Source organism: Coloeus monedula (assembly GCF_965178545.1).
Source record: "Coloeus monedula genome assembly, chromosome: 2".
In the NCBI taxonomy this organism is placed as follows: Eukaryota; Metazoa; Chordata; class Aves; order Passeriformes; family Corvidae; genus Coloeus; species Coloeus monedula.
In genome coordinates this window covers 74,668,789-74,690,820 of record NC_138782.1, presented here as the reverse complement: position 1 = coordinate 74,690,820, position 22,032 = coordinate 74,668,789, and the positions used below count along the sequence as shown (strand labels likewise).

Below are 22,032 nucleotides of genomic sequence, written 5' to 3'. Positions count from 1 at the left end.
GTTTAAAACATTATTGAAACAGCTATTGCTGATGTTACACTCGCTGCAGACGCTGAGCAGGGAACAGGTGGAGCTCATCGGTGGGCATGGCTGCTGCCCCTCACATGCCTTGGTACCCTTGCACTGGGAGTCCTTCTCCTGGGCTGCTGCTCTTGTGACTGTCTCCAGCACAAACAGCTCTGCTGTCCAAGGTTCATGCAAGCTGGTACCTTTTTACTGAAAGTGCAGCGAGGCAGGGATTGTCCCTGTCAGCTGAGCTGTTTTCACCTAAGTATACCTGCTATTCTTCCATTTAAAATTATTTTTGACCTTTGTTTTTGATTTCCTGCTACTTGCAATTTTTTTTTAAGCCTCTCTTCCCCTTCTGAATATCTCTCTTTCTCCATAACTTTATTTTTGTTTCTTTCAGTTTAACTATCTTCTCCTCAGTTTCATGATAAATCCCCACTCATTCCTGTAGTCTTTGGCTTGTAAGTGCTGTTAGCTGTGGAAAGTCCCCTTCCCTAAATGTTGTAAGGCCCAGATGTTACTAAACGTGAGCTTTACCATCTAAAAGCCTGTCAGAGTTACCTGCCACAGCTCACAGCTTGATTTCTCAGTATGACCAAACTAGGCGGGTCTCAGAATGCAAGCCCTGAGTGTCTTGCAAGGAAGATTGCCTCAATGCATGGTATTAGATCAGTCCTTAATGAGGTGCCTGTTCTTTCCTCAGCTCTGTTCCAGATATTCCCTGTGACCCTGGCCAAGTCACTTTATCTCTCTTTGTCTCTGCTTCCATTCATAAAATGGACATAATTGCACTTCTGAAACTCATGTGGAATTGCAGCGATGAATTCCTCCTGCTTGCTTTGCCTTTACCTCATCCCTTTTGTCTGCACAATTGTCAGAGGGGATAAAACACCACCAAATCAGGGTTAGCCATAGTTAGCGCAAAGCCCCAAACAGCTGGCCCGGCCACTCGCAGTATGCCAATAGCACTGACAGCAGAGAGCCAGATTTGTTACCATTTGCACTGCAGCCTTGTGCACTTTGAGGAGCTTCCTATGCTCTCTCTGAATAGTGAAAAGAGACGTTTCCAAGGCAGGGTTCTTAGGAGTGCACAGTGGTTGTTGCAGGACAAAGGGATAAAATGGCTTCCTTTGAGGGCTTGCTCCACAGGATCCTTAGCAGAAACCATGGGGCCTTGGAAGAACCAGAAGGAGAGGGAGGGAGGCAAGGTGAATGCTCCATTTGTAAAACCCATCTTGGATTTTCATCCCTGTTGTCCAGCCTCTTTCCCTTACCCTCCCCCATTTAGTTCTGTGACAGTAATAAAATAAAGGAATGCAAGCTAAAGGCATCCTTAGGGCTCTCATTGTTAGTAAGTAATCCTAGTAATCCTAACAGCACTTTCTCTCATAGCCCTGTCTCTGAATGCTAATATCATTTAATTATTGTGAGGTTGCAAATGAAGGTGCCCACACACAAATTCAATATGGAATGCAAGTTAAACACACACCAAAGGCAAGTGGTGTGGTTTTGGTTTGTCGTCTGATTTCTTGCCATTTACCTCACATGCCTCAGAGAGCACCACCTGAGTCAGGAGCAGAGAACCAGCCCTTTGTACACATAGCTTGCTCTTAAATCTACGCTTCACAAGATAGCAGCAAGTGACATAAAACATCTGTTTTTAAAATACAACTGGGAGTGTAGTTTTGAAGCATTCTCTCCATCTCAGGCAAGGAACACAAGGGAGGTGTGACTTTTGGTAGACAGATACGTATCTCCAAAAGAAGGCACTGCGTACAATACAGTTCACATACATAACATATGTCAAAAGGCCTTCAGTGACAATCCAAACTATGTGGGGAAGAAAACCCAGCCTGCAACCAGTTTAAATATATTGGCCAAGTCAACTAAGAAGATCTGCAAGCTTGGGCTTCAGTAGCTGGGGGCAAATTGTCTGCCTACCAGGTAATTACTGGTGGAGGGGGGGGGTGGTGTTCAATTTTTGGTTATCTCCTAGCATTGCATTTTTCAGTTCCAGTCAGTCAGCCTTGCATTTTGAGGTGAGCAGCACAGTGCCAGGGAGGCATCCTGCCTTGCTGTGCGGTCTGGACACATTTATCACGTTCTCCTACTCTCCCAACCTGTAAAGAGTCCTTCTTTGAATACTGTGCACTGCTCACCATGCAAGCAGCTCATTATCCCAGGCATTTCAAGACTAATTTATAGGACATTTGGCTAATTTGCATAAGCCATCCAGTACACAGAACATGTCTCCACAATAAAGTAATATGCCAAAATCAGGATTTATGTGAAAACATGAATATGGGGGAGGGACAGGAAGGGACACACACAACAACATTTTAAAGAAGCTGTTGTTAGCACCAATCTCTAAATGAGTACCCCTGACAAAAAGTCACAGAACCCTGACTCTCCACCTACTGTATGTGAAGCTCCCATATAATTTTCTGCTTTGAATCTTGCTCATCTTTTTATTAAGTAAGATGGGGTTTGATCCTTAAAACAGCCTTGAAATATGAACACTTGGTGCTGTTGGCTTTGTCTAAAAATGAAACAAAATCCCCCAAACTGAATCCAAATCGAGGGCTGCACATTCAGGTATCGCTGTGAGGAGCCTCGTGCGTCCGCTGCTCTGATTATTACCTTGACACTAGAACAGGAGGACCTGTAATCCTTGAAACAGCTGACATTTGAAGCACTGATTCTTCCTGTGCTTTGAGTTAGTCACTCCTTGATCTCTGTGCCTGGCATGCAAGCCTAGCTTTCACTGAAACCTGACCTCGTGGTCCCTTCTTCTGCAGCCCTGTTTGTCTTCTGCCATTCAGAAAGGTGCAGCTTCTGTCCTCAGGACTCTGAATTAGAGCTGCATGGGTCAAAGGAGCAAACAGGAGACTTGTCATTATTGGATCCAATGCCTGCCCTTGATTTAGGTGTCCTTACATTGGTGGTTTTTTTTAATAACAATTTCAAAATAAGAAGATTGCAAGGTATTTTTTAAGCAAACCTTTCCTCTCCGAGGTGACACTGGCTTCCCGTGATCTCTAATGCATGTCTGCTTCACCTACTGTGCAGATGTTTTTGCTCCCTTCCTCTCAAAGCCAGCCTGAGGTTTGAAAGTCAAGTTGGTTTCTTTCTTCTCTCCCTAATATGTCTTCTGCCATTATGAGGCCTCTGAAGAGCACATTAAGTCCATATTTACCCCTGTGCAATCTAATTAACTTCCAGAATAACTGTGCAGGTGTAACAGAGATCTCAGTTTGAAGGCAGCTTTGCTCCACTTATTATAATTGAAGGAACTGTTTGGCCAGCAGCATTTCTATTAGTAGTAATGCTATTTGAAAAGGAAATAACTTAGTTTTGGACTGAATTTGTAGGAATACCAGCTAGAATTGCATAAGTGGATGCATATATATCTGCTTACTTGCAAATAGAGGCTAACTGGAGCTGGAAATCATACCTATAATAAACATGTAATCCTGATGCCAGTGCTACAAATTCATTTCCCACAGCAGAGCTATGGTTTCAAGCACCTATTTCAGTGCTGTGTTGTTTTGGAGGTTTGAACAGTGTTGGTTATTCATTTCGGTGCATCACATGTAGTTCCAGTTAGGTGAAACCTGCTGGGTATTTTATGTCTTGTTCAGCTTGAACTAGAAGCAAATAAAAGGAAATAATGTGTTGAGGAAGACAAGAATTCTAGATAAAGAATATTTTTTTCCTGCTCTAGAGTCTGTTACTCTGTTACATGTGTTATTCTGGGCTTTGATATTAGTATTTCTTAATCAGGCTGTACTACAGGTTACATGGAACTGGCAGCATTATCTTGAACATAATTATTATGTTCAACAGGAAAAATCTATGCAGTTTTTCATTTCACTGTCTTCCAACTTGAATCAGTTTTTACTGTTCTGAGATGTAAGAAGCACATTTTTTTTCTCTGAGGATTTGCAGTTTCTCTTAGTGTTTTGATTGCTTGTGAATAGTTTGATAAAAATCCGCAGTGACGTACAGCATCTAGATTGGATTTGGTTTTTGAGTGATCCCTAATAGCTGAAGTTACTGTATACAACAAAAACATTTGTAATGCTGTCAGACAGGAACAATCTCTCTTCTGCAACTTCACTCAAATTTGTTATGTGTATAGCTCCGTGAAGTTCACTAGATGTAAATACAGATTAATTATTTAAAAAGTAATAGGAATGAATGAGCTTCCAAACATGTAGTGTTTAATTATTTAAAACCTGTAATGGAATTTCAGCCCTCGTGCATACCTCAGATCTCTCACTGTGCTTGGACAAGTGCCTGAGGTTAACTGGCATGTCCCCACCTCTTAGTCACATCCCCTCCTATAGCACAGGGTGATAAATGTGCCTGGTACATGTGGAGAACAGCCAATATTCTCAGTCATGTCTAATAGTAAATACACTATACTTAACTCCATCTTCCTTTCCCCCGCTACTGTGTTGCATCCTGCAATCAGCCATTCCATATAACATTCCATATAACAAGCTATGTACGAGTGCGCAGTTGTACTGAGCCACGGAAAACTAAACCTAAAGTCAGAGTGTGAGCAAAGCCCCGCTTGATTCCTGATCCCAAAGGGTGGAAAGAGCCCCACAGGGATGCTGCACTTTGTTTGTTTGATGGTGGTGGATCAAGGCACCGGCTCTGTGTGAGTGACTGTACTGGATGTTGTACACACGTGTGAGAGGACCTGATTCCCATTTCAAAACCCTCATGCTCCAAGTAGGTTAGTCAGATATGGGGAAGTCTTCTCCCAGCTTTAAATGGAGGATCAAAGATACATACTAAAAATAAAGAACATACAAGCCTCCCAGCTTTAGAGACTTGCTTGGTCTCCCTTCATTCCTCTGACAATGGATGGACAGAGAGTTCTGCTGGGAACAGTTCAGAGCCTTAGGTTCCTGCCATGATACACCCTCCCGAGATGCCTACCTCTGTTCACAGACCTGATCTGGGCAATCAAAGTTAATATCTAAAATTGTGCTATTTGGATTATTTCACTGCCTACCCTTCCCCTTGGCCAAAGTTGCTCAGCAGTTTTGTCTTTGCAGAGAATGACTAATGCCTATCTGTAAGTCCTATCTCAGTGCTGTAGCTATGTAACCTTCCTTCTCCTACTGCTCTGGATGAGGAGCACTTGACCCAGGATGGGTGTTAAAATAAATGTAAAGGAAAGCTCTTTAAAGAAAAGCAAACACTTCAGTTGCATTGAACAAATGCACAGTTAAGGAGTCTTTGTGTGTGATGGCTGTGGGTCTTCGTTTGCCAGCCAGATCTCAGCTGGTCTGATGAGGAATATTTCGAGTGCTGCTCTACCCTGTGAAATTGTTGTTAGAAGTAGTTTTGTGGGAAGACCTAGGGAAGAAAAAAGGCTGGAGAAAGCAAGACAGAGTGAGAACTCTTTGAGGAGGAATCTAAAGAGCAAAGCATTCCTGAGAGCTTTGCAGGTTGATGGTTTAAATACATTGATTTCTTTTGTCCTGGTGTGCTGCTTCCACACAGCTGCTTTGCCGTGCATGTCAAGCAAGGAGAGAATCATCTGCATGGTCTTGTAAGTATGAAAGGCTCTGGCATGATGCATTTACATAATAGAATCTGTGCAGTTGCAGCGTGCATCCTGCAACCAGGCAAGGAAGGAGTGCCATCTACAGTAACACAATGCATTGCTAAAGGGTCCTCTGCGATTGTGTTCTTTACTGAATAGTGCATCTGATGCCTTCTGCTGTAATGTACCCTCCTTGGTGAGAAATTGATCATTTGTGCCAAATTCAACTCTCAGTTACATGATTCAGATTGAAAAAACAACACTGGCTTCAGTGGAGTTATCCCAGATTGATCCCAGGATTACTAAGAATAGATTTGATTTATAAATGGCTTGGTGTCAGGTACGTTCTAGTGCTAAACATTTCCTAAACAGAGGGATAAGTAAGACCTTTTCATCTGAATAGGAAAGACCATTTTTTCACTTCCACCCTTACTTAGAAAGGAAGAGGTGTAAATCAGCAAGGAAGAAAACATATTTTGCATTTCTGGAGAACCAGCAAAGGTTTTGGGCCTGAGAGAAGCATCATAGTGGGCAAGCAGGGTGTGTGAAGTGCTTGCCCTTGCTCCCTCAGGTGTTGCACATAAGTAAAGCTGGTTGCTGCCCATCACCCTCACAGCCCTTGGCTCTTGTCAAAGGAAGCCTGGCTTCTCTGCAGGAATGTTCTTAGTAAAACAAGAGAGGCATTAGCAGAAGAAGACAAGGAAGTTTTCATACACATTAGTTCACCATATGTTTGGCTCTAGGCTGCAGTTTCAGACCTTTATAACTCCTCATTTATTATTTTCAAGGTTAAGATCCTGAAAAACCGTGGTTTCAGATAGCTAGGGACCATAATATTCATGGTAAATCCTACCTACCAGAGACAGAGTAATCTTTTTTCTTTTTTTTCTTCTCTCCTCGTTTTGTTCCCCCTCTTCTGGGTTTGCTCCTCTCCTCTCCTCTCCTCTCCTCTCCTCTCCTCTCCTCTCCTCTCCTCTCCCTCTCCCTCTCCCTCTCCCTCTCCCTCTCCCTCTCCCTCTCCCTCTCCCTCTCCCTCTCCCTCTCCCTCTCCCTCTCCCTCTCCCTCTCCCTCTCCCTCTCCCTCTCCCTCTCCCTCTCCTCTCCTCTCCTCTCCTCTCCTCTCCTCTCCTCTCCTCTCCTCTCCTCTCCTCTCCTCTCCTCTCCTCTCCTCTCCTCTCCTCTCCTCTCCTCTCCTCTCCTCTCCTCTCCTCTCCCTGTTTGAAGGATGTGAAGACTGTTGCAATCCCCGTCTCTCCTATTCCCTGGCCATTATTTCAGTCTTCCCTGCTGCATATGGGAGTGACCAAGAGTGAGCCTAAGAGTTGCTCAGAATAAGCCTCTCTCCACTGGTGATTTTGTGCTAATAGGAGGGGGAAGGGGAGCTGGGTCTGTACCAATGGGCTCTGGGTTTCAGCCAGGATCAGTGCCTTGCAGCAAGAGAAAGTAGAGGATTCAGAATGTTTCCTCTGTGTGCGGCAGAGCAATTTCCCTTACTTGGCTTCGTCTTCTCCAGCCCCCAACTCCAGAGGAAATGGGAAAATGAATTCCACTCTCCGTGCCCAATCTGCAAGAGATGTGACATGTCTCAGTCCTGGGCTGAAACTGATGTGACACATGTTTCCCTGATCCAGGCAGATTTTGGATCTGGCCCAGGGCTGTTCTAATCAAATGTGGTTTCCAGAGAGAGGGCTTTTTAAATTGAACATACTCTGGGACGCAGGGTGGTGTGTACCATTACCAGCAGCGAAACCAGCAGTTCTCAAAGTCACACACATTCAAATCTCAAACAGCTTTGACTCTCTTCAGAGTTCTGTAGACTAAAACCCAGCAACACCTCTCTTCTGAAGTTTTGTGGGATTTTTTCATCCATTTTTACTAATGGTCAAGTAAATCTTTCCCTAATCAAGTCAATCTTTCCTTAACATTATTTTTTCAAGTTAGCAGATGATGCAGTCCCTCTAGGATTTTTATGTGTTTGGGAAAGGTGGTGAAACATTCAGGGAATCTGCATCAGGTAGACTGTGAGACCCAGCCAGTTCTGCTGCAGCCCATGCTGTGGCCATGTATATGTTAGAGCACCCAGTGTAGTGGGTCCTGGCCTGTAAAAATTATTGCGTGATAAAGATTAACATGTAATAATAAAAATTGAAGATCCCTGAGCTATATGGATAGGGGGAAAACAAACACATACACACACACACACACACATATATATTTTTTTTTTCAAAGCATCCAAAGACTTGAATTCTGTACACTTCTTGCTTGTACAAGCATAAATCAGAAGATGCAGCACACCAGTCTGAGAGAGTTATGCCACTGTAAAACGGCAATAGGTGTGAGGGAGAAATTTGACTTGGAACCCTTCATTACAGGTAAATAAAGATTTCCCAAGGTTTCAGATTGCATTTCTGCTTCCTATTCTATGGACTAATGAAATTTCAAATCTGGATGACACTACTATTCTCTAGATCCAGTAATACTACATTTAACTCTGAGTGATTTAATGACCATTCAGTGGTGATTTTGGTTTCAGGTGAAGTGGTATTGGCCTCCAGCAATGCCTTAGGCTAAAAGCATTATATGTTAGCAAAAAACATTAACCTGCCCCTCAAACCTCCTCATTATTACACTTATAGTTGTGTCAACCAATCTATGAGCAACTGGAGTCATAACAGAGGGGGTTTTATTGTTATTTTTATATTCTCTTGAATATTAAAAAGAAAATATACTGGGAAAAAATACATATAAGATATTACTAGATATAAATTCTAGACAGATGAGTAATTTTCCACCTCACTTCTGCCATACTATCAGAATAAAGTTTTGATCAGGAAACAAGAAGAGTGAACATGTTTATTCAGATACTGAATAAAGAAGTGAATTGATTAGAGAATGTAAATCTTCATCTGAAGTCATCTGCAGACTTGGTCGCATGAGATTCCTAAAGGCGGAGATTTCTCATTTGGAAAGATTTTGGTCAATCAGTGGGATACTGATTGAGCCTAGTAAAGTGCCCCTTTCATTTTTACCCTTAAGCTTTTCATTGCTTAGCAGCATCTATATTTCTCAAAAGAATTTGATAGAAGAATTTGCAATGTCAGTTGCTCCCTTTCTTTTCCCCGTTGCTGGAGCTGGATGCAGGGAATACTGCAATGCCTAGTGCGTACAGGCTCTTCCTCACTGCACTTGTTGGCAGCTGCTCTGCAGAAGAAACCTTCTGTGACTGATGTTTAGTCCAGTTCTTGAAGGGAGCAGGATCTCTGCAGTCCCTGTGTAGGAGTGAGGAGTCCCTGGCATGACCGAAGTGCTGGCCCTGTTGTCTGTCCTATGAACAGTTCTCTGCCTGGGCACTGGTGGGACTCTGCATCTTGGCCATCCCAAGGATGAAGAAGCTGCTCTGCTGCCTCCTGTAGCTGAACATGTGGAAATGTAGATTATGCAGAAAGTTCTCCAAGGACATGCAAGTAAATGTCCTCCTGAGGAAAGAAATGCATTTCCACTCTCTGAGGAAGAGGAAGGAGGGTATTTCCTACTGCAACCTTCCCCTGCTTGCCCCAAAGAGACAACAGGGCCTGGACACTCTGAGGAAGTATTTCTAAGCCCCAGAAATGTTTTTCCAGATGCTAGCTTTGATTTCTTTCTTATGACTTCCTGAATGTTCAAAGCCAACATTTCTTGTCCTGTTCTCAAGCTGTTTGCAGTGCTTCTCACTGCTGATATTTTGCACAGCTTTAGTGACAGCAGTTTGATGAAGTTCATTTGTGTTGTCTTTAGGAAAAAGTGAAGCTCTTGCTGGGGCACTAACAGCTTAAGGATCATAAAGCAAAGTCCTGTTGTGGAAAGGCACAGGCTGTAGTTCACCAAGACTCCCAGCTTCACCTGCTCGATGTAGTTCTTGTCTCTGGCTGCTGAGTTGTTTCCCAGATCGTTTCAGGACCAGCAGATTTGGGGAGTGCACATCATGAGAAGTGTTGGCCTGCAAATCAAGTGTTGAACATCAAGGTGACCAGTGCCTACATAATCCAAATCAAACTGCTTGACTGACCAGCAATACATTTGAGCTACTGCTCTGCCAAGCTGGCTTCTCACACTGCCACCCATGAGCTAAGGGCCATGAGTAGCGTGGTGGAGACACGCAGTTGACTCCACAGATCCCCCAAATTATGCTTGCCAGGAAGATGGCTACAGATGCAGTTGAATGGTCTCCTGTCAGACTAGGTTAAGCCTGGAAGGGGAACTGCTTCTTGGCCTTTCTGTGTGATGAGGCTTGATGAGGTCTCAGGAGCTGAGTGTGGGACTTGATGGCTTGAGCTCTGGTTTACTCTGCCCCACAGACTCTTTCATGACACACTTATGCTCAAAGGTCAATGCACTTGGTGTGGGATGAGGTTTCCCAGGCATGGGAAACCCATGGCATGCCCTTTTGGAAAGGGCATTCAGACTGAGGTGTTCTTTATATGCTTCTGAAATGTGAATCTTTGTGAGACAGACTGTCTGACCTACTGAGGGCATTTAACCCCCAGCTCTCCCTCCTGCTCTTACCTTCCTTTTATCTTCTGCATCACATTAATTTTATTTGGGACTTCTGCAGTGGTGGACTTAGCCAGTACTGAAACAACCATGCAGACATGCCTTTTAATCAGCTCTTGTACAGCACTCCTGTAAAACCCTTACATTAAAGATTTTAGATTTAAATGCTGTTATTGTCATTCTGTGTTATTTTAGCCAGGAATATTTCTGGGGAGAAGAACTTCCTTTTTGGCAAGCCCCACCTCACACTACATTCATTTTCCCTGAAGTTTCGCCCACCATATTTTGGGCTTCACCAGTGGTTTTAGATCCAAAGTTCCTCCCATGATTTCAAAGCCTCAGACTGAAGCTGAAAACATGGAGCTCAGCTGTTTACATACAAAATCAAATATGTAGCCACTCGGATGAAACAAGACCCAACCCGGATTTCCACCGGGCATTAGCATAACTCACATTTTTTCTTTTTGACTGGGAACATTAAAAAGACCCCCAACACAAAGGAACCCAAGGCCTTTGAAAAGACTATGCTTTAAATACCACAGTTGACAACTGCAATGATTCAAAAAATGAAATCAATTTATCATTAGCCATTAATTACCAAATAACTCTATTTTCTCCTTATGCTTCATGTGGCTTAGACTTTTGCATAATTAGGATGAAAAATGGAGACAGAGTGAGTCTTGCATTTAAATGACATAAAGTCAGTATTCACTCAGAAAACTTGTGAAGACTTTTGAAAGGACAATGCATTTAGGAGGGTAACATCAGGGAAAGAAAAAACAATCAGGGAGGCAAGCTTTGGTATCTTTTGAACAGAGAGAAACTTGTCACAGGACAGTTTTAAGTTGTAGGCAACTGCAGTGTTCTGTTTTGTCAACTGTTTTTACACAAAGCTCCAAACATTGTAAAAATCTGTTTTCCTTCACACCTAGCATCGCTATGAGCTATATTGTAACCACATTCACAGTGTGTTAGAGCCTGCCTCGGGGTTCCTTCGCAGCAGGTTTCAGCTGGAATGATTCTTTTTGTTTTTTATAATAATCACTCCATTCAAATGGAACAATCAGTATAAAAAAATTATCACAAGCCATCTTGGATAGAAAAATCTTGCCACAATAAACATGCTGAATGTTTTACAATAAGACATCAAAAATGGTGATCGAGGCTGGATAACTGCTTAGAGCCACACTTTGGATTATGCCTGTTACAGTATTGTTTGACATTTGGTAGTGAAAGAGCATCAGTTCCCAGTCATGACAGCTGAGGCAGGGACTTAGTCATAGTTATCTTCAAAGAAGATGCTGTGAACTGCCCTTCCCCCTTCAGAGACAGTCTGCTTGCCTGCCGGGGACCCCCAGACAAAGCCCCCAGCCCCATGGGCCAGCACGCAGCGGCTGCAGTGCTGGACATGCAGACCCCTGCACACCCTGCTCAGGCAGTGCCTGTGCCCCCGGCTACCCAGTCAGTCTGAGGAGGAAGCCTGAGCATGGGCATTTTGGAGGAGGATCAAGTAGGGAAATGTGGGACACGTTGGTGAGCGGCAGCGACTTGTGCGGCTTCTGGCAAGGCTGCACCCAGTCTATCTCTTGGCGCTGGGTGCTGGCAGCTGAATACCTTTTGTGATAACTCAATTAGCTGTGAAAAAAGCACAAGAGCATTTGGATATTATGTTGATTATTGCTTACCTCTCAAATGAGTTTGTCATTTTCCATCATCTCTGGGTGGAAAATATTCCCCCCCTGTTCCTCACTCTGACCCCATTGTTCTGAGAATGGCCGTGTCCTGCAGATCTTCACCTGCCCACCTTCCCAATTGGCATGGCAGTGTGTCTACCTTGCTCTTCTTCATATTTGTCTTTTTCTGAGTCAGGAAATGCTAAAACGGAACTTTAATGCCTTGGAACAATCTTTATGTCAAACAAATCAGTGTGTGTGCTAAGAACTGTGCCCCGTGGGGGCTTTGATTCCTGAGGCGCTGTTCTGCGGGGGGGTTACCCTCAGAAGGTGAGCAGTAGAAGAGGTGAAAAGTGGTGCAGACCCAAATTGATGTTTGCAGGAGGTCTCAGTCTGACCCAGAGCCTCACTGGCGCCGCAGCTTCTCTGTGCTTGCAAGTGTTGGATACATTAACACTTGAGGTACAGCTCTTGCCCCAAAGTTTCTCTCTTCTTGATCAGGCAACAGACTGTAGAAGCAGAGCCATTTGTGGGATTAGCATTGCAGTTGGGATCTATGAGGGGATTACCTTGTAGGTGACCTGCTCTGAAGAGAAGCCTTGTTGATGGATAAATGGAGAAAAGAAGGGAGGGTGCAGACAGCCACATTGCCCAATAATCTTGGAGAGCTGTCAAGGACAGTGGAGAGAGGTTTCACACTCCTTTAGAGATAGTTAGGCACACAGTCCTGCAGGACACACAGATCTAGGTTTCTTTCCTTCTGATAGACTGAATTTTCCCCTAGTGTCCTGCCAGGAGTGCTCACAGCCTTGTGAAGTGGCCTGGGTGTTAAGGTGCTTTGGTGTCCGTGCTGCAGTGGCTGCTGGGTGTTCTGCAAAGGGTCTGACTGAGCTGTGTGTTACAACGCTAGTTGTGACTCATTTGGCTCTATACTAGAAACCTCTGTGTGTGTGTTTCAAGCCACTTCCTAATTTCTCGATTTTTGCTGTGTCCAGTGTTTGGCAGACTTCAAAAAACTTGAGCCCTTGCTGTAAAACATGCGGCTGGTGTGTTGGGTTCTCACTTGGCTGCAGGGCAGGAGGGTGAGCAGGGGAGAGGCGTTGTTCCTCACCTTGTGGCTTTTGGGGTGGCAGCCTCTGCCCCCATGGCTCGCACATTCTGGCTGGGTGGCAATACTGGAAACTTCAGGGAACTTCCCAGACCTTTCCAGGACCAGTCTGGGCTAAAAGGAAAGGCAACCAGGGCCAGAAAAGGATATAGGAAATGTGCAGTGGTGTTCGTGAAGCCAGAACATATGCCTGAATGTATATAAAGAGACAGCAGTTGGATACCACAGTGAGAAAAGGAAGTAGGAACCACTCAGCAAAGTCGAATACATGGATTTTTTGCCAAGAAGCGAGGCTTTTATAATCTTCAGCATCTGTTCAACATCTTTGATAAAAGCCTGGTCCTCAGATGTGATTCAGCCCTCCCTCGTGCAAGGTGTCCCCCAGTGGTGCTCTCCTGAGCAAGGAGAGGAGCTTTGTCAGCCACCCTCTGGTTCTGGAGAAGCTGAAAATGGTACATTTTTGCCCTAGTGACCACCTTCTGTCCTCTTGCTAAGCTTTACCATGGAGCTGATACTAGTCCAAAGTATTGTGTAAGAGGCACAGGCTCTCTTTCATCGCAGCAGGGTTTTTTCCATTGCTCCTTGTTCCTGGTTTCTCTCAGGCTGCTGTAAATACCTCTGCAAACAGGTTTTGCCAAGTGTATTTCTTAATGAAGTAGTGTCTGATACTAGATTATTCTTCAAAGGTTAGTGGTGGACTGCACCAATGTGTGAACTTTGTGCCTGCATTTGACAGCAAATTGATTTAAGTATTAATTACCTGGTGCCCAAAGCCTGAGTGCAGCCCTTTTAGGCACAGCAGGATCCTGTGTTGTGCCTGCAAGGCAGCCTCGTAGCCATGTCTGGATTCCACTTTGGATGATTCTATCAAAATAAAGATATGGATGCCAACAGGAATGGCTTTATTTCCCCTCTTTGTATTAGAGACATCTGAGTGTTACAGGATCCCTCAGTCCCAGCTTCCTTGGTGTTCCCGTATCGGGCATGAGCTGTGTTTCTGCTGATGCAGTGTCTTCTGAGTTGTCTCCTGGTGTAGATTGCCGTGTGTTTCACAGGAAAGCGGATAAATGATACCAAGTCACTGAGCTTATAAGTAGCACACTGGCAACCCGCCACTAAAATATAAATACATTAAATGTACTGAAGGAATGTTCATTCTGTTGTTTAGCCTTGGCTATGCCCCAGTTAGGTAAATTTAATCTTCTTGAGGGTTGTTGCGTTACAGCTGAATGAGATAGGCCATTATCTTATTACTGATCTTTATGTCATTCAGGATTCATGTTCTGGCATTCATGGTGTGAAGTGTGCTTGCCCCAGAGCAGTCCTGGAAGTGTTTTCCAAGGTAGATGAAGGTACATAGGGGATCAGTTAGCATCTTGCAAGTTTTGACCCTCTATCTCAGAAATGTTCATGCTTATTGTCAGTGATACCATTGCTGGTCCAACGTCCTGTTGGAAGAAATGTACAAAATGGTGGCTTTGCCTGTGTTTGTTGGGAATGTCTGTAACTCAGACTCACAGCATTTATTTTCTTCCCAGTATTTTTTCTGCAGTTCCTTCCAAAATCCCTGTCCATGCCTCTGCTGCTGTTGAGGTTGGGAACAAAGCTCCTGATGACTCCAGGGTGAGCAGGGGCCAGTGTTAAGCAACAGACCCAAAGCTGATGGATTGCATTAAAGAGGAGTCTCTTCATTGTTTTCCACTGGTGCCGAGTCAGGCCCTCCAAATGTGATCCTACAACATTAATGCTTGTGACTAATCCCACTGAAACCCAGGGAGCTGCTCCCATGTGTAAGCACTGCCAAATCCAATGTGCAGCATTAACAAGCACTGTGCAACAGTTTAGCTCTTTTCTCGGTTGTACAATGAAGGGAAGGGATGAGGCAGGAAAAGGGAACGACAAGGAACACATGAGCAGAGAAATCCTGAGCTGGTTGTGAAGAACAGTCATGTTCTGTACAGAATGCAAGTACTTAAAAAAATAAGACATCAGCTGTGTGTTTTACAGAGAAGAAAATGTTATTTTATTGAATGGAAAGATAGATATGTTTCACCTATCACATCTGAACTAATCAGTGTAGGCTTTTAGAAGAAATCTGTAATTACTCCGAGCATGTCATTAGTTAGATATAAAATGAATGATATTGCTCCATTTTATTACCTCTAGTGATATAGCCATTTGTATCAGAAATTCATTGACCTCATCTTAAATGATCAATTCTGTAAGACAGGCTTGATTCATTAATTCTTAAGTGACATTTTTTTTCTCCTCCAGTAATTTCCTCGTTGTTGTAGAGACCGTTTTTTGCCTTTTAGTATGGTATTGTGAGGCACCACATTACCTGCATATGAGTCCCACATTTTTATTCATTTTATCTTAACTTAGCAGCACAGACAGATTGCTTATGTAAAAAAAGAAAGGAAGGAAGAAAAAAACAGAAGAAAATTATGAAATACATGATTGTGGAAGATGGACATTTTTCATTTTTGATGTCATATCTTCAACACTTTGAGATATTGTATGAAATCAATGAGATAATTATTGAATATTTGGTCTATGCAATATATTCAGAGGAACAGATTTGCTGCCTTTAATTTCTGTGGTTTTAATTAATTTCATCCAGTGATAAAATATACAGAAGGGTCTGTGATCAATATGTGAGTGAGGCAGGCGTACTTCAGAGTTTCTCGTTCCTCAGTGAATTATTGAAAACAGGAGAAATCAGTAGAGAATTTGTAAGCAGGATTTCTAAATATTTTACCAAGGAAGAGAAAATATTTGTTTAGCCAGGAGAGACATAGAGGCCCACTGGAGATAAACAAATCAATACAGCAATGATACAGTGAAGTGCTTCACTGAATTTTTCAAATGTTAACTAATAAAATTAAATTATTAGAAAAGATGCCACAATTTTTTGTGGGGCTGTATTTCTCTTTCAGTCCCTTTAATTAAGGTCATGGATGGGGCTCTTCCTAGAAACATAAGGGGACTGGGTTTAGTCTCTCATATTTCTCAGGCACTTTGGCAGCGGGCTTACAAGGTGGTTTACTTCCTTGTCCCAAAGGAAAAGCAAGTCTTCACTGCAGCTGCATCTGAAGTCCTGCTCCATCCTTTACTGCAGGCGCCTCTGAGGCCAGTCTCCTCCTTGTCTTTCCACTGCAAATAGATGCTGATGGGCCAGGGTGGGCTTCATCCTGCCCCAGCCTGCCTCAGGAGCTTTCTGGGAGCTCCTAGTACCTCTTTGTGCAGCTCCTGGGGTACATGTGGAGACCCTCTGCATCTTTGCCAGCCCTTGGGGCAAGAGCATGCTCTGCAAGCAGCAGGAGGAGTGTGCTGGCGTACATCCCAATTCCATACATGCAAAATGGATAGCATTTTGTGGCTACAGCAGTGAGCTCTTGCTCAGAAATGACTTAAAGGTAAATTCAGCAGCTCCACTGAGTTAAATAGTATCTCATTACCTCGTGGTGTAGACTCACAGATTTCCCTTTTGTCTGCTTCGAAAACAATGGCAAACCAGAAAATTTCAGGAGGTTGATTATAGGATATTTCCATCATGTGTGCTGACTTGCCAGGTGGGTGGCAAAACCCATACCCATGCCAAATACGCAGGATGGTTCGGTGCCCACTGCTGTGTGTTTGCACTGTTTGCAGCACAAGCTCCAGGGCTGTCTGTGATGGCCACTGAGCCTTCCTGTGGGGAGCAGACGGAGAGCTGATACCTGGTAAAATCCAGGAGCTGTTGGAAGTGGGATTGCCCCCTCTTTGCCCTGCTTTCTGCACTCCCGCTTTCCCATCTGCCCCACACTTGGGGGGGAAGCATGCACCACGGCAGTGCAGGCATTTATCTCAACAGTTCTGTGCATTTGACAGCCTTTTTGTCCACATCTTTTAGGGTGTGACACCATCACTGTGTGTTCAATGCAGGGCTGGACTTGTTTGCACTGCGAAATTTCCTTTCTTGCAATGGGGCATCATGCTGGAAATACACCCGTGCCGATGCCACATGCACCAAGCAGCACCAGCACCCCCTCTGCTTTATCTCACTGGGCACATTGTCTGTATGGCCAAGCTAAAAATCTGGGTCCTGCATTCCCAAACTTCAGGGGTGACTTAGTAGTTGCTACGTCTCAGTTGGTTATTTAGCTTGATTTAAATGTTGGGATAAAAGAGAGGGAGTGTGTGCATGTGTGAGTGTGTGAATAGGGAGGGGAGCAGGAGGGAAGTAAACAGCAACCTGACGGGATAGCTGAAAGCTTGAGGAGTTAAATGGGCTAATAGCCATAGCATATAGTGTGTGTATGTGTATATATACATTAAAGATATATTACTGAAAAATCAAGAATGGCACCACTGTTTATATTAAAGGAAAGCTGAGAGTTAAATGAGATGGGTAATCAGATGCCCAGCATATGTTGTTTTGAATTGTTTATATGGCCAATAGTTATTAAAATTAATTATCCTTTTAATGCAGTCTTTTCACAATCATAGTCTTCTTTGGGGTTTTTTAGTGTATTTTTTTCCTTTGTACAAAAGATATAGTCATTTCAAAACAAGCTAATATGGGCTATTTGGAAAAGGCAGAACAAACAATACCAGGATATATTCTGACATGGTCATAGGCTCAACATGCTGATAGAAAGCACCAAAAATCTCTGTCAGTGAAGTATTTTGAGAACTAATGTAAATGACAAAAATGGGGGGGGGGGGGGGAGAGGGGGGGGTTTGTGTGTGTAAAATTCTGTCAAAAAAGTGAGGCACTGAAAAATCTGACATCTGTTTATCTGTTTATAGCTATGGCAAGATTACTCATATTAATTCTTGTTTAAAATGCCATATGAAGGAAAGGCATTTGTGCAAACAAGAGTCATATTTGAATTGTAGATCATGTCTTCACCATCTGTGAGAGCTGTTGGTGTTGCAAAATTAATGTGTTAATGAAATCACAATAATTTCTCTGAAGTAATGGATTCTGAAGCCTAGAATGACTATTTTTTGAACTTTGGTGTCTAGTGGTTTACAACTGGGAAAACCTTTCACAGCTTAATTAGTTCTGCAGCCTTATTTTAAAAAAAAATTGGCTATGCCTTCACCACACCAATAGCAACACAGAAAAGGATTAAATGGAAAGCAGAGAAACAAAACAAAATTGAGCCTGTGATGCAAACTTTTTGCCGTAGTATTTGAGAAGTTGTTAAACAGGTTCTTGCTTGCCAAGAAGTTTTACTCAAAGTGACTTGTACACAAGAGTGGGCAAACAGCTCAGAAAATAATTCCAGCTTGCTGAAACATCACAAATTGGGACTATTCGAACCTTACACAAATATCCTAACTTTTTCCAAGTTTCTCCTTGGAACGAAGGGCAAAGAATCAATGATGCTTTTTGCTTTGTGATGCCATTTTGAAATACCACACTCTTTCCAACTTATTATTTGATACCCTTAGTAGAATACTAAATGTTACTGTGCGCTGCAGTGTAGCAGAAATGGTTTGCATTCATTTCCAGCAAGTTTCTGAGTCCTTTTCCAGTTCTCACACTCCTTGTGTAGCATGGCATCTCAGATGGCACAGGCGTGCTTAGATTACCGCCGAGGAGTCATCACAGCCATACTCATATGGACTTTGCACACTTACATATGCGTGTTGTAGCAGTTTATGCTGACTGAGGATTCTTCTCTGTGCTATGGGTTCAAGATATATAATGCATTATATAAGGCAGAGCTGAGATCATGGGAGCCAGAAAAGGGAGTGGCATTCAATTCATTAATATGTTGGAGAAGAAAAAAGGTGCAGTTTTCACAAATGTAACTTCTTTTTTTCCTGTTAGAAAAATAATGTATTTAGCAACTGAAAAAATACTTTTAAAATAACGCTGTGAAGAGAAGATTGCTTTTCTTACCTGATTTGATTTTATTACTGTGTTGTAGGTATGTGACTGGTGTAAGCACATAAGACACACAAAAGAGTATCTGGATTTTGGGGACGGGGAAAGAAGGCTTCAGTTCTGCAGTGCAAAATGTCTCAATCAGTACAAAATGGACATTTTCTACAAAGAGACACAGGCCAATCTTCCAGCTGGACTGTGCAGTACATTACATCCTCCAGTCGAAAATAAAGCAGAAGGCACTGGGGTGCAGCTGCTGACTCCAGATTCTTGGAATATACCGCTAGCAGATGCTCGGAGAAAAGCCCCATCCCCAGCGTCTGCAGCTGGCCAAATTCAAGGCCCTGGACCATCAGCGTCTACCACTGCCTCTCCGTCTGACACTGCCAACTGCTCTGTCAGTAAAATCCCCACGCCAGTTCCCAAACCTATTCCCATCAGTGAGAATCCAAATATTCCACCAGTTTCTGTCCAGCCACCTGCTAGCATTGTGCCTCCAATTGGTGTCCCACCTCGCAGTCCTCCCATGGTGATGACAAACCGTGGGCCAGTTCCTCTGCCCATATTCATGGAACAGCAAATTATGCAGCAAATCCGTCCACCATTTATTCGTGGGCCACCTCACCATGCCTCAAATCCTAACAGCCCTCTGTCAAATCCAATGATTCCTGGAATCGGTCCCCCACCAGGTGGTCCCAGAAATATGGGTCCCACTTCTAGCCCCATGCACAGGCCAATGCTTTCCCCCCATATCCATCCCCCCACAACACCTACCATGCCTGGGAATCCTCCCGGCTTGTTGCCGCCTCCCCCTCCCGGAGCTCCTTTGCCCAGTCTTCCCTTCCCCCCTGTCAGCATGATGCCAAATGGTCCTATGCCTATGCCACAGATGATGAACTTCGGATTGCCATCCCTCGCCCCACTGGTGCCACCCCCAACTCTACTAGTGCCATATCCTGTCATTGTCCCTTTGCCTGTTCCCATCCCCATCCCCATTCCCATCCCTCACATCAACGACTCCAAACCCCCCAATGGCTTCTCCAGCAATGGCGAAAGCTTCATTCCGAGTACCTCCAGCGAGACGCCTGGGGCAAAGCCAACCAATAGCTCTTCATCCCCTCGAGAGTCAAAGCAAGGATCATCCAAATCCTCTGACTCATCACCGAGCTGCTCAGGCCAGTCCCTTAATCAAGCTCAAGTGCTTCAGGAGCACAGTAAAAATGAAGTTGTTGATTTGACTGTCAGACCTAGTAGTCCAGTGAACAGTAAATTTGGTTTCCCCAGTGTGCTACAGGGTCCGCAGGATGGTGTGATAGACCTAACAGTAGGCCACCGGTCTAGGCTGCACAATGTCATCCACAGGGCTCTACATGCCCAAGTGAAAGTTGAACGTGAACCTAACAGTGTTGTAAATTTGGCTTTTGGTAGCTCAGACAAAAGGAACTGCAGTGACTGCAGGGACAACTGCAGCCCAGTTGACTCAAAAACACTACCGTGCAGTGACGGAGCTCACTGCTGTCCCGTCTCCTTGCCCTCTGGCACGCCAGGACTGGAAGCTGGCGCAGCGGTGTGCAACGTCATTGTGAATGGCACAAAGAGCACAGAGGGTTCCAAGAACCCGGAGCCGCCCCAGGAGCCGAAAAAGCCCCAGCCCCCGGAGGAGCTGGCGGTGAGCGAGCTGGAGTCCGTTAAGGAGAACAACTGTGCGTCAAACTGCCACCTCGAGGGAGATGCTGGCAAGAAGACTGGGGAAGAGCCCCTGGCCGGGGGAGACAAACAGGACCCGAACCTTAATAATCCAGCAGACGAGGACCATGCATACGCTTTGCGGATGCTGCCCAAGACAGGTTGCGTGATCCAGCCTGTGCCAAAACCAGCAGAAAAGACTGCTATTGCGCCGTGCATTATCCCAACGCCAATACTCAGCACAGGGCCAGAGGATCTGGAGCCACCATTGAAAAGGAGGTGTCTCCGAATTCGAAATCAGAATAAGTAAAGGTTTGTGTAATCACTACTGCCTTCTGTGTGAGTAGAATTGAGTATTTCCAGGTATGAGGTCAAACTCATGTGGATGTGGCCTTTATGAAACAAAAAGATACAAATTCCAATTTATGAGCACTTTCAGGAAACTATTGGTATTTGTGTTTTAGTATTGTTTTTGTGTTGTATTGCATCTGTACTTGTCAGTACTCCATTCATCAGCAGCCTCATTACACTTTTGCTCACAGAACATTTCGTGATGGTTCTGGCTGTGAAGTTATTGTGCTGTGTATGTCAAAGTCAGTGATTTTCTGCCTAGAATATGGTTTAGGTCTGGGCCATTAATCTGTTTACTTATTCCAGCTGAGTTACACAGCAACTCAAGCCTTCACAATGACTGAAATTGCCCTGCAGCATAGCATAGAGCCAGATGACCCAGCAGCTTCCTGCTAGCTCAGATCCAATGGACATAGCAAATGGTCACCTCCAACCATCTTACTTTGCTCTGCCTCCAGACTTCACCCTGGCTTTCCACTGAGCTGTTCTCCAGAGGCTGAACTCCCTCTCCATGAGCTTTCTCATCTCATGTATTGGTGCTTAGGGACTGCCTGCTGTTTGGGACCGGCCCACTATAGCTTATTGCAGCAAAACCTCTGCCATGGGCTTTACTGCCTTGCCTGAGGCAGTAAATCTGTCTTTGGTGCAAGTCTCCCACCTTAGAAAAAGCAGCTGAGATTTCCCCCAGCCCTGCCCTTGGTGTATGTCTGTGGTTCCTGGTAGGGCTGCAAAGCAAGGCACAGGTGTGGGTAACTCCACCAACCCCCATGGCTTGTCCAAGGACAATACTCCAGATGCAGAAATTCTTGTCCTTCATTCCCAATTTCCAGCCTACTGAATCCCTCTGGTAATATAGCATCTTTGTAAAACTCTTAGTTTAATGTATGTCTGATGCTTCAAACCTGTGAGCAAGAAACTGTTAAGGAATCTTCCCTGTCTGACCATCCAGGAGCTGCTCGGGCAGTCACTCTCGTACCGCCTGGGCTGGGACAGAAGCCCCTCCACAGCTACACACCCCACACTCAGACAGTCACACCAGGTTTTCTCACCAGCTCGACCCCAGGTTTTCCATAGCAGAGTTCTCAGATACCCCAATCCTTAAAATAATTTCATCATGATGCAATAACTAAATAACAGAACAACAGCTTGAGCTGATGCCTTTGAGTAGAGATCCGGAACAAAGGAACCCCTGGGCTTTTATACGTTTTATACCCTCACAGTCTAA

General features: G+C 44.2%; 1 protein-coding gene across 3 annotated transcripts in view; it reads left to right on the top strand.

The window, feature by feature from the left end:
- SOBP (sine oculis binding protein homolog) overlaps nt 1-22,032 on the top strand; it is a 112,138-nt gene that overhangs the window by 78,836 nt on the left and 11,270 nt on the right. For all 3 annotated transcript variants that reach the window (XM_082302537.1, XM_082302538.1, XM_082302536.1), the window contains one exon: nt 18,814-20,768. In XM_082302537.1, coding sequence (XP_082158663.1) covers nt 18,814-20,766 — 1,953 coding nt within the window. In that variant the 3' untranslated portion in view covers nt 20,767-20,768. The remainder of the gene's footprint in view (nt 1-18,813; nt 20,769-22,032) is intronic.